The sequence below is a fragment of the Mobula hypostoma genome, chromosome 6 (genome assembly GCF_963921235.1).
Source record: "Mobula hypostoma chromosome 6, sMobHyp1.1, whole genome shotgun sequence".
Lineage (NCBI taxonomy): Eukaryota > Metazoa > Chordata > Chondrichthyes > Myliobatiformes > Myliobatidae > Mobula > Mobula hypostoma.
The window spans coordinates 141,603,324-141,621,225 of NC_086102.1; the positions used below are offsets into that span (position 1 = coordinate 141,603,324).

Consider the following 17,902-nt stretch of genomic DNA (forward strand, 5'->3'; position numbering starts at 1 on the left):
AGCTAGGTATGGTCACATGATGAATTCAATGGGTTGGAAACACCTTATTCTACCTTTCTCACTGTGGTAGTACATCAACAAAGCTATGAATTATCTCAAGTTTTTTCAGATATATAAAGAGTTAAAGAGTGGTGAGAGTTGACATCAGACAGCTGGAGAATGACGCTGGAGAATGACGCTGGAGAGGTAGTAATGAGGAACAAAGAAATGGCGAATGAAATTAATAAGTATTTTGCATCATTCTTCACTGTGCAAGACACTAGTAATATGCTGTAAATTTGGGAGAATTTGGGGGCAGAAGTGAGTACAGTTGCTATTACTAAGAAGATGATGCTTGGGAAACTGAAAGGTCTGAAGGTAGATGAATAACCTGCACCAGGTTGACCACATCCCAGGGTTCTGAAAGAGATAGCTAAAGAGATTGAGGAGGCATTAGTAATGATCTTTTACGAATCTCTAGATTCTGAAATTGTTCTGGAGGACTGGAAATGTCACTGCACTCTAAGAAGAGAGAGAAGCAGAAGAAAGGAAATTATAGGCTAGTTAGCCTAACTTCCGTGGTTGTGAAAACGTTGGAGTCCATTATTAACAATGAGCTTTTGGGGTACTTGGAGGCACATGATAAAATAACTAAAGTCAACATGGGGGAATCTTGCCTGAGAAATAACGGGCAGGATAGGCAAAGTACAATCAGTGGATCTCGTTTACTTGGATTTTCAGAAGGCCTTTGACAAAATACTGTGCATGAGGCTGGTTAAAAAGGTAAGAGCACATGGTATTAAAGGAAAGGTACCATCATGGATAGGAAATTGGCTGCATGGCAGGAGAGATAGATGGAATAAAGGGGCCTTTTCTGATTGACTGCTGGTGACTAGTGGTATTCCATTTGGTCGATGTTAGAATCACTCCTTTTTACGTTATATGTGAATGATTTAGATGATGGAATTGATGGCTTTGTGACTATGTTTGCAAATGATTTGAAGCTAGGTGAAGGGGCATGTAATAGTGAGGAAGCAGGGAATGTGCAGCAGGACTTAGACTGATTAGGAGAATGGGTAAAGAAGTGGCAAATGAAATATGGTGTAGGGAAGTGTATGTTCAAGCACTGTGGTAGAAGGAATAGAGGTATGGACTCTTTTCTAATTGGGGAGAACATTCAAAAGTCCGAAACACAAAGTGATTTAGTAGTCCTTGTGCAGGGTTCCCTAAAGGTTAACTTGCAGGTTGAGTCAGTGGCAAAGAAGGCAAATGCAATGTTAGTATTTATTTCCAGAGGGCTAGAATATAAGAGCAAGGATGTAATGCTGAGGTTTTATAAGGCATTGGTCAGACTGAACTTGGAGTATTATGAGCAGTTTTGGGCCCTTTATCTATGCTGACACTGGAGAGGGTCCGGGGAGGTACAACATAATGATTCCAGGAATGAAAAGGTTAACTTATGGAGAGTGTTTGATGGCTCTGGGCTTGTACTTGCTAGAGTTTAGAAGAATGAGCGGGCAATCTCATTGAAATCTATCGAGTATTGAAAGGCCTAGATGGAGTGGATGTGGAGAGGATGTTTCCTTTAATGGGGGAGTATAGGACCAGAGGACACAGGCTCAGAGTAGAAGGATGTTTATTTAGAAGAGAGGTGAGGAATTCTTTTGCTAGAGGATAGTGAATCAGTAGGATTAATTGCCACAGACCGCTGTGGCGGCCAGGTTGTTGAGTATATTTAAAACAGGTTGATAGGTTCTTGATTAGTCAGGGCATCAAAGGTTATGGGGAGGAGGCAGGAGGATGGGGGTGAGAGTGCTAACAAATCAACCATGATGGAATGGTGGAGCGAACTCAATGGGTTTAGTGGCCTAATTCTGCTCTCATGTTTTATGGTCGTGCATCTTTAGAATGTGGAAGGAAATTGGAGCACTTGTTGGAAATTCACACTGTCTTGAAGAGAATGTACAAATTTCTTAAAGACGGCAACAAGAATTGAACACCTGAATGCTGATTGCTGGCACAGTAAAGCATTGTGCTAGCTTCTACACTGATGTCACCTCCCAGTAAAGGCAGATATCGATGTTGAAATTTATCAATGCCTTCATCTTGGCAGTAAAGCCTTCGATTGACTGAGTAAAAGTTGTGTTTGATGATCAATATCGCAAACTGATAAAGATCTTATGGAGACACAAGAGACTTCAGATACTGGAACAGGGGTCAGCAACCTTTTTGCCTCTGTGGGCCATATCGCGTATTAATGAGCGGACGGTGGGCCAGATAAATGCCATAAAAAACTTGAAATATGGGAATTATCCATTTAAATACATCTAGTTCTGTTTTGTCTCAAATTAATGAATAACGCATGCTAGAAAATCATTTGTGCTTAACCAAGGATGCCAATTAGTAATCAAAGAACTCAGTTTAGTTGCAATTTATTTCAATCAAGGCATCTTTTGAATCTATTAAAAGGGCATAAAGAACCTTTAAACATAAGTCATATGAACATGATGCATTGAATGGTGGTAAATTAAGTATAATATAAAAGAAAATTTTAATGCAAACAGTGGATAAATCAATATGAAACTTGATGCTGTTTGTTGCTTGAAAGCTTCTCAATAATGGGTGTCAGACTTGTTGATGCCAAGAGCGAAACATCATCCAGATGTGCATCAGTCAATCCTGTTCTCAAATGGTTCTTCGTGTGCTTCATTTTTGAAAATAATTGCTCACACAGATTAGTGCTACCAAACAATGAAGCCATCTTTTTTACATGGTCCACTAAGTTAGGATACTTCCCACTTGGATGAATATATTTTCTACAGAAGTCAAGCACTGACACATATTCAGAATGAAATTTTGATCTCAATATGTTGTCACACTGCATCTCAGTCAATTCCATTTGAAAAATTTCTGATGCAGTGTCCACTTTTTGAGACCATAAGTTTTGAGACTAGGTAGTTGGCACGGGTATTTCCTTTATTTTCACTGCTTTTCTTGGCAAAAAATGATGTTTGTTTTCCAAAGCTAGCTTTCATTCGCTCAACTTCATCTTTCCTTGCTTGCTCAGTAAACTTGTTAAAATTTCCACTGCCGCGGGTCTGGTAATGTCGCCTGATATTTGCCACCTTCTTCACAACAACATTTTCTAGGCAAATGAGACAAACTGGTTTCCCAGCTTGCTCGATGAAGAAGTAATCTAGTGTCCAAGTGTCTTGGAAGTTTCGGCACTTAGTGTCTACCTTCCTGCGTTTTGCATTCATTGCTATTGGAATTTTTTTCTTCAATTTTATTTCGGAATGTGAGTTATTCAACAAGTATCATAGCACATGTAAATATTTGGATACTTAGCATGGATTTCTAGTTAAAACACAGTGACGCTATTTCTGTTTACAAATTTGAACGATCCCATCTGAAAATCTGCGCGTGCGCGGAGAGTATCTAATACGTATTAATAAGGTAGTCTGCCTTCCCATCATTTGTATATACCAGTGTTTGGTTTGGAACAAAATGGAACCTGGGGCCAGTGTAACAAGATGCCATGCATGTCCATCAGTGTGGTCGTGTGAAACACTCAGAATAAGGAAAAATCGCTCGCGGGCCGGGTAAGCATAGTATCCCAATATTTGCTCGCGGGCCGGTCAAAATACTTTCATGGGCCGGATCTGGCCCGCGGGCCATAGGTTGCCTACCCCTGTACTGGAATCCGGACCAACAAACAATCTGCTGGACAATTTTAGTGGAATGGCCTTTGGATAGCCGTGATATTTGCTTTTTTATGTGCTTCTGAGACCTGGTTTGCTTAAGGTAGGTATCTCGTAACACTGAAAAGTTAAAATCAATGCTGTCTTTTCAAAATCTTCCATTGGAAGGATCAGCCTCCACTCCCAGGACAACATTACCAGCAGGGAGGCCCTAGTAATGTTCTGTCAGCTTCATTGGCCAAACTGTGTTCTTTGCATGCCAGACAACAGACCAGGAGGAGAGAGGTAAAGAATCAAGTATGTGCCCACTGTGTACATACATCTATTGATGCTTCTGGACACATCTTCAGTGATGTTCCTGGAATCATCGGGTGCTTTGGGTCTTTCAACATCATACAACCTCCAGGTGACCCAGCCGGGGCTGATCAGACCCCAGCTTGTGTCCAGATGGCTAGCTACTTATGACTCCATGGCTCCCCTCTTTTGAGCCACAGCCATCTTGAGGCCCTCTCTGCTGCATCGGTGGTATTGCGGATGGCTCTCCTCTTCCTCTCTCCCACGATGCCCAAGATGCTGAAGGCTCTAACTAAAGAATGGACTACAAATCCCCTACAACCAACCTCCACTGGGAGACACCTCGCTCTCCATCCAGCCTGCTGACAGTTGCTGACCAGTCCTGCGTACTTGGAGAGCTTCCTTTCAAAGGCCTCCCAAGCTATCTTCCCATGGGACTGTCAGCTCCAGCAGCACCACTTGCTTAGTAGACTCAGACACTAGGACAGTGTCTGGTCGCAGGGTGGTGGCTGCGATGTGGTTGGGGAACTTCACCTGCCCTTCGAGGTCCACCAACAGCTGCCAGTCCCTTGCAGAGGTCAGAATGCCTGCAGATGTTCTTTTGGCAGGTATAGGCTGCTCCCCAGCTCTGACAAAGGCAATGGTCTGCTTGGAGGGTCGGGACCGCTTCGCCCACTCAACTCCTGAGCTGACGGCTTCAGTGATGGTCTTCAGGACCTGATCATGCCTCCACCTGTACCGTCCCTCAGCACTATCGATCTTGATTTGGCAGGTTTGAAATGCATCCAGGCCCACTCCACCAGCTTTTCGAGCCCTTGCAGAATTCACTGGCAGCCTGGGACTGATTCTGTGGTGACTGTGAAGTCATCCATGAATGCCCTGATAGGTGGTTGCCGTTGAGCGGAATTCATTCTGGGCCCTTTGCACTCTGGTTCAGCAGACTTAGTGAGCATGTTCATGGCTAGGGAGAACAGTGTCACTGAGATAGTGCACCCTGTGATGATGCCAATCTCCACCTTGTGCCAGGTTGATGTAATTGCTCCTGAAGAGACCCTCATCCTGAAGTTGCTGAAATAATCAGCGATAAGGTCTCTGATTCTGCTGGGGACGTGATATTTGGCTTGCAGCTTCCTATCAGCCCCTCCCTTTGCCGTTGCCTCCAGAATTTGGTTAACGTCTTCATCAAACTGCTTCCACAGTGAAGTCATGTTAGCTGCAGGCCATTTGATCCGCCTCCTGTTAGACTTCATGTTAGAGGAATTAGTTTGCAACACTTGGAGGTTCCGGGCACTATGGGGTGACTCTGGGCCTGGCCCCTCCTTCGTCTCACCAGGTTGGACACCTGCGCGTTGTGCTGCTCCTGCTCCCGCCAAACACTTCATCCTCACTTGGTGGATCTTCAAGCCGCGATTGTTCTTGCAGATTTTGCCACATGCACACTGCTTCCTCATCGTCATTTGTTCATTGCCTGAGTCTGATGTCGTTGTGTCCATCCGACTGGGGTGCTCATCCTCACCCCCTCTTGGGCACCCCGGGGGTATCTTTCCCTTAGATTCATTGTAGCTTTTGTGGGGGTCCTCCTCTCAGAGGACACAGATTGGGTTGCCAGCCCGTTCTGCCCTGGTTGCTGTCTCTCCGGGCTGTCACTGACTCTCCAGTCGTCACCACTCTTTTCGTGGTTGTCACCCAGTCTTTCCTGGTTGTCACTGAAGAGGAGCGCATCGGCTTGGCCCAGCTGATGTGCATACTACGAAAGAAGATCAGGGTCCTCCGCCAGGCAGAGTAGCATCGGAGGCGGCGGCGTGGAGGGGCCCGAAAACATGCTGCCTTTATCGCCAACCCCTTCAAGTTCACCAAGGAGTTGCTGGGGGAGAAGCGCAGTGGGAAACTGGCCTGTTCGCAGGAAGACATAGACCAGCATCTGAAGAAGATATATAATGATCCTGAAAGAAAGCAGGAGTTGGGAGAGTGCAACATCCTAATAGACCCACCTGAACCGGATGTGCAGTTCGACATGTCAGAGCTGCAACTAAAGGAAGTCAGAGAGGTCGTCCGCAAAGCAAGGGCAAGCTCGGCTCCAGGACCAAGCAACACCTCGTGCAAAGTGTACAAGAACTGCCCCAAACTCCTGCTGCGTCTGTGGAAGATCCTGAGAATCTTCTGGAGAAGGGGGAAGATCCCAGAACAGTGGAGAGTGGCTGAAGGGGTGTGGATCCCGAAGGAGGAAAATGCCACCCACATAGATCAGTTTCGCATCATCTCCCTGCTGTGTGTCGAGGCGAGGATCTTCTTCAGTGCCATATCTAACCGGCTGTGCACCTACCTAGCAAAGAACACCTATATTGATACATCAGTCCAGAAGGGTGGCATTTCAGGGATGCCGGGCTGTCTGGAGCACATCGGTGTGGTGACACAGCTCATCAGGGAGGCCAGAGAGAACAAGGGCAACCTGTCAGTGTGTGGCTCGAACTGGCAAATGCATATGGCTCCATTCCGCACAAGCTGATGCAGCTCACACTGACCAAATATCACTTCCCCAGTAGAATCAGAGACCTTATCGCTGATTATTACAGCAACTTCAGGATGAGGGTCTCTTCAGGAGCAATTATATCAACCTGGCACAAGGTGGTGATTGGCATCATCACAGGGTGCACTATCTCAGTGACACTGTTCTCACTAAGTCTGCTGAACCAGAGTGCAGAGGTCCCAGAATGAAGTCTGCTCAACGGCAACCACCTATCAGGGCATTCATGGATGACCTCACAGTCACCACAGGATCAGTCCCAGGCTGCCGGAGGATTCTGCAAGGGCTCGAAAATCTGGTGGAGTGGGCCCGGATGTGTTTCAAACCTGCCAAATCAAGATCGATGGTGCTGAGGAAAGGGAAGGTGGAGAACAAGTTCCGGTTCAGCATCGCAGGCACAGCCATCCTAACCATCACAGAAAAGCCAGTCAAGAGCTTAGGCAAAGTTTTTGACAGCTCTTTTTAAGGGACACAATATCCATTCAGGCAACCTGCACTGAGTTGGATGGCTGGCTGAAATCTGTGGACAAGTCTGGCCTACCTGGGAAGTTTAAAGCCTGGGTGTATCAGCATGGCATTCTTCCCAGAATCCTGTGGCCCCTCCTCATCTATGCAGTTCCGATCTCAACAGTCGAAACCTTAGAGAGGAGGGTTAGCAACCACCTCAGGAGATGGCTGGAGCTGCCAAAGAGCCTGAGCAGCATCGCACTCTATGGACACCACAACAAACTGCAACTGCCCTTCAAATCCTTGGAGGAAGAATTCAAGGTAACAAGAGCCAGAGAAGTGCTACAGTATAGGTACTCAAGTGACCCGAAGGTGGCTAGAACAGGGATCCAAGTAAGTACTGGCAGGAAGTGGAGGGCAGAGGAAGCTGTTCAGGAGGCAGAGGCGAGGCTGGTGGGAGCGGTCACACGAGACCAAGCTGGGCTAGGATCCTTTCCAACTCCCGAAATGGACACCAGAGGGAAGGAAAGGCGTCATCTAGTTCAGGAGGAGGTGAGAGCAGTAGTGGAGGAGATGAGAGCCTGCAAGGCGGTGGGAATGAAGCAACAGGGAGCTTGGACAAGATGGGAGAATGCGGTTGAGAGGAAAGTGACCTGGGCTGATCTTTGGAAAGCCGAACCACACCGCATCCAATTTCTCATCCAGGCAGTGTACGATGTGCTTCCAAGCCCATCAAACCTGCACACATGGGGCAAGGCAGAGTCACCTGCGTGCCCACTGTGCTCCAAGCGAGGAACCCTGGAGCACATCTTCAGCGGCTGCGCAAGGGAACTTGGTGAGGGACGGTACAGCTAGAGGCATGATCAGGTCCTGAAGACCATCACTGAAGCCGTCAGTGCAGGAGTTGAGTGGGCGAAGCAGTCCCGACCCTCCAAGCAGACCATTGCCTTTGTCAGAGCTGGGGAGCAGCCAATACCTGCCAAAAGAACATCTGCAGGCATTCTGACCTCTGCAAGGGACTGGCAGCTGTTTGTGGACCTTGAAGGGCAGCTGAAGTTCCCCAACCATATCGCAGCCACCACCCTGCTACCAGACACTGTCCTAGTGTCTGGGTCTACTAAGCAACTGGTGCTGCTGGAGCTGACAGTCCCATGGGAAGATAGCTTGGAAGAGGCCTTTGAAAGGAAGCTCTCCAAGTACGCAGGACTGGTCAGCAACTGTCAGCAGGCTGGATGGAGAGCGAGGTGTCTTCCAGTGGAGGTTGGTTGTAGGGGATTCGTAGCCCGTTCCTTAGAGCCTTCAGCATCTTGGGCATCGAGGGAGAGAGGAAGAGGAGAGCCATCCGCAGTACCACCGATGCAGCAGAGAGGGCCTCAAGATGGCTGTGGCTCAAAAGAGGGGAGCCATGGAGTCATAAGTAGCTAGCCATCTGGACACAAGCTGGGGTCTGATCAGCCCCGGCTGGGTCACCTGGAGGAGGTTGTATGATGTTGAAAGACCCGAAACACCCGATGATTCCAGGAACATCACTGAAGATGTGTCCAGAAGCATCAATAGATGTATGTACACAGCAGTGTTGCAGTGTAGCTGTGTCACTGTTGTAATAGATAGATAGATACTTCACTGATCACAAAGAAAATTACAGTGTCACTGTGTCAAAGCCTATTTCAAAGAATGCAAGGTATCTACTGGCTTCTGCGAATCCCTGGCTGATGACAATGATAGAGGGGAAGGGAAGTTGAAATGGCTTGGAGTAGGAAGTTCGAGATGGCCAATGCAGTTGGACACAGGTTTTCTGCAATATGGTTGCCTATTCTATGTTTGGTCTTGTTGATGTAGAAGAGGCCACACCGAATGCAGAAGAAATGGTCGCAGTATGTGCATGTGAATCTGTGCTTGACATGGAAGAGTTGTTTAAGATAATGATGAAGGAGGAGGGGCAACTGTCAAACCTCATACAGTTGCAGAAAATAGTGCCTAGTGACTGGGAGGAGTGAGAGATGGGCATGGGGTTCTTCTGCATTTGGCGTGGCCTCCTCTACATCAGTAGTTAGCCCCTGAATCTTGAGGCTGAGTACCCTAATTCTAGTCTCATCTACCAGTGGAAACAACTTTCCTGCCTCTATCTTATCTATCCCTTTCATAATTTTATATTTTTTTTATAAGAACTCTCATTCTTCTGAATTCCAGCGAGTACAGTCACAGGCGATTCAATCTCTCCTCATAGTCTAACCCCCTCATCTCTGGAATCAGCCTGATGAACCTCCTCTGCACTGCCTCCAAAGCCAGTATATCCTTCCTCAAGTAAGGAGACCAGAACTGTGTGGAGTACACCAGGTGCGACCTCACCAGTACCCCGATCAGTTGCAGCATAATCTCCCTGCTCTTAAATTCAATCCCTCTTTAAAAAAAAAATGAAAGCCAACATTCTATTTGCTTTCGTGGTAGCCTGCTGCACCTGCAAACCAACCTTTTGTGATTCATGCACAAGCACTCCCAAGACCCTCTGCACAGCAGCATGCTGCAATTTTTTACCACTTAAATAATAGTCTGATGTTCCATTTTTCCTGCCAAAGTTGATGACCTCGCATTTACCACTGATATCAGTTAACTTCCACTGTTACTTGGAGGTCATCATACCCATTTATTGCGTGTGAGATTGTTTTGATTCTAAAACATTTAGAAGAGAATAGATGAACATTCATATTAATTGACTCTCATTGAAACCTTCATGATGAAATGAGGGAAAGCATTAAGTGGCCATCTCCCATAATAACACATCATTATATACATATCTTTGCTACCAAATGCCCAGTTTAGAACACAACCATTTTGCCTTTTGACAATTTGTGTATTCAGGGAGCTATCCCACAACACTGTAACAAAATCAGTATGTTCTTTATAAATATATAAAGCGGAAGAGGGTGGCTAAAGTCAACGTAGGTCCCTTGGAAGACAAGAAGGGGAAATTGATATTGGATGATAAGGAAATGGCTAAGGCATCGAACGACTATTTTGTGCCGGTCTTCATGGTGGAGGACGCGTCTAATATGCCAAAGAAGGATGTTATGAATGAAATGGGAGGTGAGGACCTCAATAAAATCTCTGTCACTGAAGAGATAGTGATGAGCAAACTAGAGGGCTTGAAGGTAGATAAGTCCCCTGGTCCTGATGGGATGCATCCCAGGGTGCTGAGGGAATTGGCGGAGGTTACAGTAGACATGTTGGTAATCATTTATCAAAACTCTCTAGACTCTGGGCAAGGCCTGGCGGATTGGGAGACAGCAAATGTCATGCCACTTTTTAAAAAAGGATGTAGGAAAAAGATGGGTAACTATAGGCCAGTTAACTTAACATCTGTAGTCCGGAAAATGCTTGAAGCTGTCATTAAGGAAGAAATAGCGAAACATTTAGAAAAGAGTGGTTCCATTAGACAGACGCAGCATGGATTCAGAAAGGGCAGGTCCTGTTTGACAAACTTACTGGAGTTCTTTGAGGACATAATGAGTGCAGTGGATAGAGGGGAACAGGTGGATGTTGTATACTTGGATTTCCAGAAGGCGTTTGATAAGGCGCCGCACAAGAGACTTATAAATAAGATACGGATGCATGGAGTTGGAGGAAGTGTATTGGCATGGGTAGTGGATTGGTTAACCAATAGAAGGCAGAGAGTTGATATAAATAGGTGTTTCTCCGGTTGGCAGTCAGTGGTGAGTGGGGTGCCGCAAGGGTCGGTGCTGGGCTCGCAGCTGTTTACCATTTACATTGATGATTTGGAAGCGGGGACTGAGCGTAGCATAGCAAAACTTCCTGATGACACTAAACTGAGTGGAAAAGCAAATTGTATAGACGATGTGGAGAGTCTGCAGAGGGATATAGATAGGTTAAGTGAGTGGGCCAAGGTCTGGCAGATGGAATACAACGTTGGTAAATACGAGATCATCCACTTTGGAAGGAATAATAGAAGAGCAGAATATTATTTAAATAGTGAAAGATTGCAGCATGCTGTTGTGCAGAGGGACTTGGGAGTGCTTGTTCATGAATCACAAAAAGTTGGCTTACAGGTACAACAGGTAATTAAGAAGGTAAACGGAATGTTGGCCTTCATTGCTAGAGGGATTGAATTCAAGAGCAGAGAGGTCATGCTGCAACTATACAGGGTACTGGTGAGGCCGCACCTGGAGTACTGTGTGCAGTTCTGGTCTCCATACTTGAGGAAGGATATACTAGTGTAAGGGTTTCTTCTTTTATGTTACTGCTAACATGGTGGGAGCCCAGGGGTCAACGACGAACGAAGGAGGATCAGCGAAAGGGAATTTGTGAACTCCAACGTTTGTGCACTGAACATGTTTATGAGATTATTGGCACCTTTTATTTGCTTTCCTTTTCTTTTGTTTCTCTACTAACCCAATACTTAAATATAAAATCTTAATCATTTAACCGCACATTGTGGACTGAATGTTATTTCGGGGTACTGATGTTAAACAGGGGACACAACACGCAGCATCCACCCAAACAAGAGTGCTAAAGTTTGGTCGGGGAGGGGGCGCCACCCCTGAGATCATGCCACTAGGTAAAGCGAGTCTTACAATGGCTTTGGAGGCAGTGCAGAGGAGGTTCACCAAGTTGATTCCAGGAATGAAGGGGGTTAACCTATGAGGAGACTGGGATTGTACTCTGTAATCGGAAGAATGAGAGAGAATCTTATAGAAACAGAAGAACGAGAGGGGATCTTGTAGAAACATACAATATTTTGAAAGGGATAGATAAGATAGAAGTAGGAAAATTGTTTCCATTGGTAGGTGAGACTAGAACTAGGGGACATTGCCTCAAAATTCAGGGGAGAAGAATTAGGATGGAGATGAGGAGAAACTGTTTTTCCCAGAGAGTGGTGAATCTGTGGAATTCTCTGCCCAGGGAAACAGTTGAGGCTTCTTCACTAAATATATTTAAAATCCAGTTAGATAGATTTTTACATAGTGAGGAATTAAGGGTTATGGAGAAAAGGCAGGCAGATGGAGCTGAGTTTACAGACAGATCAGCCATGATCTTATTGAATGGCAAGGCAGGCTCGCTGGGCCGGATGGCCTACTCCTGCTGCAATTTCTTATGTCCTTATGTTTTGATTGGTATTTGATGCCAACCAGGGCAGTCCTGTTGTGGATTGTGGTGAAAGATGGAAATGGACAGAGTGGGGTTCAAGCACAATCAGGTTAGAGGCTATGGAGGGGAGGTCCCCTGATGTGATGAGATGTATGATGGCCTGGTGTTTTGTGTTTGCTGTCTATCCATCTGGAAAGTAAAAGTCAATCCTGCAGACTGTAACTGTTCTACTCTAGCCTGTGGGTTCAATGATCAGGCTAGGGATGGTGTGAAGTAAACGAAGAATGCCGTTCAGTCAATGAGGTTGGAATGGGTGAAGTCTGCTCTCATTACCCCAGACAGAACAGAGCTAAAGTTTTCTTGATAAACACCTTTCACCTACCAGCTCCACATGAAGCACATCACTCTTCAACTTTTCTGCCAGCTGCAGTGGGATCTCACCACCGAGTCACATCTCCTCCCCATCCCTCTCTGCTTTACACAGGGACCACTCATTCCTCTCCACCTATCCCTCTCCGTTCCCTGGCATTTTCCTCTGCAGCCTGCAACATTTGTCCCTGCACTCCTCCCTCACCACCATTCAGGGACCTAAATAATCCTTGGAGTTCAGGCAAAGATTCACTTGTGCCTCTTCCAATTTCTTCAATTGCGTTGGTGTGACCAAGTCAAAACTAAGTGACTGTTTTGCGGAATACCTGCTCTGTCCACAATAGCTATCTTTGTCGGTGGTGGGGGGTGGATTGGTGTTGATTCAGAGACACTGTTCAGGGACAGTAAGAAACATAAAACGTAAGACACATTGAGCCTTAGGTAAAGCAGAGACAGAGAGTGGAAGGTGTTAGCAGGGTAAGGGAGATATAATGGGCAGACGAAGCTGGGTGGGGGAGGAGGAGAAGAGGGAGGGGAAGATAGAGACAGGCTGGAAGGTAAAAATGAAAGTAGGTAAGGGGGGATGATAGGCAGATTAAATTTAATGGAGGAGGGCATTTGGTAGGCAGAAGAGAGTATGTATTAATGTAGATAACAGATGGCAGAGGGGTCTAGGGTGTGAGAACAGAAAAGGTGAACCTTAGGGAGTGAGAACCTGGCTGAACAATTAACAATGGGGAAGGATCATGGGAGGGAGGGTTACCTGAAAACGGAAAATTCAGTGTTCATATTATTATGCTGAAATCTATCCAAATTAAATTTGCTTAACAGGTTAAATGGCATTGATGCTGATACAACAGTGTTCTATGAAATATTTAAAGAAGGAGGTATTCTAGTAAAATTTACTCTTAACTAAGCGAGTATTTCCTGTATTCTAGAAAGAAATTTGAGTATCCTACATCATTTTTTTCAGAGTATCTGAAAGCTACTCGTACTTTATAACAAAAGAAGCATTTCTTTGTTGGTTTCTAATTGAAGATAAATCAACTGAGTAAGCATTTGGGAAATGTTATACCGTAAGTGAGACACATGTAATTTAAACCCAGGGCACATGTTGCCATTTTTGTTTGCTGCAAGGTTTCCAACAACAGAAGAGTACTTTGATTCTTTGAATTGAGACCAGAACCCTAGGTATTGTCTTTTAGTAACTAAAGAAAATTTCTCAGCTCAATCTGCTATCAATGACTATAATTTTATTTGAAGTCAAGAATAATTGGATTTTTTTTTGGGAATGGAACTCCTGGGAGCCCAGGACAGCACTCTATACGAATTCAGATATTGTGTATTTAATTATGAAAATTATATCTTTGAGAGTAATTTTCCACACATGAAAATATATCAAAATGTCTTTAATCATTTAATTGTCAAAATGTTTTGTCAGTAAATGCAGATGAAATTAGAATTGTGATGCTGTTCCTGGTAAAGAAACTTAATTTTCATTGCAGAGAATAAAATAAAGCACAGTCTCTGGAGTCCATTCACAACGGGATTTTTGAAGGAGAATGGCACTGAAATTGGAAAAAAAACGAATCAAGAAAGAAATTGAAAAATTATTGTATGTATCCGATGGTAATAATATGCTACTCTATTTTGTATGCAAGCTTAAAAAAGTCAGAAGAATATGCTCTTGTAATTTTTTTCTCTCTCATTAGCCCAGGAATATTGATTGTGTCATATCTTCTAGTGAATTAAAGAATTGAATCCAATTTTTATGTTTGCTCTGGCTTAACATTATAGAAAGCTAAATTTTAACTTGCATGCAGAAGTTCAGTGATCTGCCATAGATTGTACTTTTAATAGGATAGGAAACAAAGTAGTTATTTTCAGCTGTTGTACTTTTGTCATGTAATCAGGATTTATTTTTGTATAAAGGAGAAATTACATTGGTATCAGAATTTATGAAAATAACTTCGATCCCAAGGGAAAAATGGAGTCAACCTACTTCACTGATCTGGTAATAATATAAACTACACATAATTCTTCTTACTTGGACAATCTGAAATAATATTTATTTGTTTGAAATATTCTTACTCAGAGACCTGGACTAAAGACTCAAATCCCATGACGGCAACTGTGGAATTTAAATTCAGATTAATAATTAGGAATTTAAGAACAAACGACTGTTGTCATAAAAGCCATAGGGTTGTCAGAGGAGGAAATCTGCCATCCTTATCTGGTCTTGTCGAATGGTAACTCCAAACTCACTCATGTGTTTGACTCTCAAATGACTTCTGGAATGGCCTCTCAAGCTTTTCAGTTGTATCATTACTGCATATACTGTACAAGGTAGTAGATGGTGACATTTATGTACTTCGTTAATGAATTTACTTTGAAGTTTGAACTTTTTGGAATAAAGAAAAAGTAGAAGTGGATGGTTCACCTGTATCAGACGGCCCAAAAATTGGAGACAGTGAAGTTGTACCTATCACAGGTCAACTCACAAAATTATCTTCATAAACGTTAGAGGTTGGTGTTAAAATTTAGAAACCTGTCAAGCTATAGTCCGTCCACTGACTGCAGTATGCACCATCTATAAAATGCCCTACATCCCAAAAATGTGACCTCTGCCATCAGGAAGGGCAAGGGCTTTAGGCACATTTAAACTTGAGTCAACACTGGGATGCAGCTGGTGGAATTATTGGTATACAGCTCAGTGATCTTGATTCAATCCTGACCTCTGTTGTGCAGATGGACAGGTTAATTGGTGATTGTCAATTGCTCCTAGTGTAGATGAATGGTAGAATGTGGACAGAGTAAATGGGAAAGTGGAGAAAACAGTGGGATTCATGTACAAGTGTGCTTGATGGCAAGTGTAAACTACTGGGCTGAAGGGCCTGTTCCTGTATGGTATGGATCTATGGCCCTAGGTTGCCCACCATCCTTACCTGGAAATACCTGTACATTGCCATTTCTTCATTGTTCTGGGGTCTAAGTCAAGGAACATCACACTCAACAGCACTGGGGGTATACATTCAGTGGAATTGTTGTCACTCAAGAAAAGTGGCTCGCCACCGACTGCTCAATTATAAGACCATAAGATATAGGAGCAGAAGTAGGACATTCGACCCATCGAGTCTGCTCCGCCATTCAATCATGGTCTGATCCAATTCTTCCAGTCATCTCCACTTCCCTTCCTTCTCCCCATACCCTTTGATGCCCTGGTTAATCAAGAACCTATCTATCTCTGCTTTAAATACACCCAATGACTTGGCCTCCACAGCTGCCCGTGGCAACAAATTCCACAGATTTATCACCCTCTGACTAAAGTAATTTCTCCACATCTCTGTTCTAAATGGACGTCCTTCAATCCTGAAGTCGTGCCCTCTTGTCCTAGACTCCCCTACCATGGGAAATAACTTTGCCATATCTAATCTGTTCAGGCCTTTTAACATTTTTATAAGTAGGAATGAAAAAAGTTAATAAAATCAGTTTATTTTTTCTTAATGCTCAATGCATGAATTCTGTGACCAATACCCCCAACAAATCCAAATCCCTTACCATTTTGCCAAGAAATTATATGGGTTATCTTATTCTATGCTTAAGGGTAAATAATGCCTTCAGTGTTGTGCTTAACTGAATTCTATAAACCAGTTCAGATTTTATAAGGAATTGTACCACAGACTTTCCATTAACTTTAGCACATGAATAAATGCATTCCCTTGTGAATTATTAAACAAGACAAAATTAACAGCTAATGATGGTTTCTGTGCAGAATGATGCTTAGCATCTGCCTGATTCTGTGTTTGTCTTTGAGTGGGGTCTAAACCAATAACATGTGAATCAGAGGTGAGAGAGTTTTTGCTGAAACAATACTAACACATGTTACTTAAATGAATTTTACATGATGTTTCAGATAGACGTTTCATATTATATTTGCAGGATGGGTCGTTTCATTAATTTCTTTTTAAATGAGCTTTAGGGGCTGTTAAACTGTCAAATTCTGTTTATATATCAACTGGGTAAGATTACAGCTTCTAAAATCACAGAAAATAGAAGCAAATATATATCTGGAATTTAAATCTCTTTACAGAATCACAGCAAAATTACAGAATAGAAGGAAGCTATTCAGCCCATCCAGTCCCTGCTTGCTTGAAGAAAAATAACCATCATGGCCCACAATTTGTGGTCAATAATGGCTTACCACTGACTTAGAGGAAAACCCCATACAAATTGAATAGTCATTACCATGAGGTTCTTTGTTACTTTAAAGGGACCTTGGACATAAATATTTTAAATTCATTTAACTTCAAGTGAGTTGCCTTAATTGTTGGGAAGAAGGCTGAAGATGGTAGGCACAACTGCAGTTACAAACTCAAAATTTCCATGATATCATATGAATGTATGAAAGTTATTGCCAGTTTCATAGTTAACATCTTTAATCTTGCCATCATATCTCACCTTTAAGTTACTTTTAGATGTCTTATTGTGCTCTATGCCTTATTCTGATTGTAATTTTTAGGTTACTTCTTGGTGACTGTTATTTACAGCTCAGCATTCAGTACTAACATCTGCTCAAAAATAATCAAAGAACTTCAAGACCTAGACCTCAATACCTCCTTGTGCAGCTGGATACTTGATTTCCTCACTTACGGACTCCAGAAAGTTCGGATTGGCAACAACATCTTCTCTGCAACCTCCATCAGCAAGGCTGTGTGGTTAGCCTCCTGCTCTACTCACTTTACACTTATGATTATGAGGCTAAGTACAACTCCAATGCCGTATTTAAGTTTGCTGATGACACCACTGTCATTGGCCAAATCAAAGGTGGTAATGAATCCGCATATAGGAAGGAAATTGAAAATCTGACTGAGTGGTGCACAACAACAACCTCTCACTCAATATCAGCAAGACCAAGGAGCTGATTATTGATGTTAGGAGGGGGAAACCAGAAATCCATGACATCGTCATCAGGATCAGAGCCGGAGAGGGTCAGCAGCTTTATATTTATCATTGTTATCATTTCAGAGGATCTGCCTTGGGTCCAGCACGTAAGTGTCATTACAAAGAAAGCATGGCAGCACCTCTACTTTCTTAGAAGTTGTTAAGATTTGGCATGTCATTGAAAACTTTGATAAACTTCTCTCTGTGTGGCAGAGACTATATTGATTGCATCGTAGCCTGGCATGGAAACACCAATGCCCTTCAACAGAAAAGCCTACAAAAAGTAATCGATACAGCCCGGTCCATCACAGGTAAAGCCCTCCCCCACCATTGAGCACACCTACATGGTGTTCTGTTACAGGAAAGCAGCATCCTTCAACAATGACTACCATCACCCAGGTCATGCTCTCTTCTCGCTGTTGCTTCACTAGGAAGCTCCAGGTGCATCAGGACCCACACCACTAGGTTCAGGAACAGTTGTTATCCCTCAGAGGGGATAACTTCACTTGCCCCATCACTGAACTGTTCCCACAACCTATGGACT

The 17,902-nt window shown here is 43.8% G+C and overlaps 1 protein-coding gene across 4 annotated transcripts in view; it reads left to right on the top strand.

Moving 5' to 3' along the window:
- LOC134347667 (uncharacterized protein C2orf80-like) overlaps positions 1 to 17,902 on the top strand; it is a 54,816-nt gene that overhangs the window by 1,481 nt on the left and 35,433 nt on the right. For 3 of the 4 annotated variants that reach the window (XM_063050038.1, XM_063050036.1, XM_063050037.1), the window contains exons 2-3: positions 13,923 to 14,032; positions 14,350 to 14,431. In XM_063050038.1, coding sequence (XP_062906108.1) covers positions 13,980 to 14,032; positions 14,350 to 14,431 — 135 coding nt within the window. In that variant the 5' untranslated portion in view covers positions 13,923 to 13,979. Of the gene's footprint in view, positions 1 to 13,922; positions 14,047 to 14,349; positions 14,432 to 17,902 lie in introns of those variants that run through there. The other variant, XM_063050039.1, reaches the window with a different exon arrangement.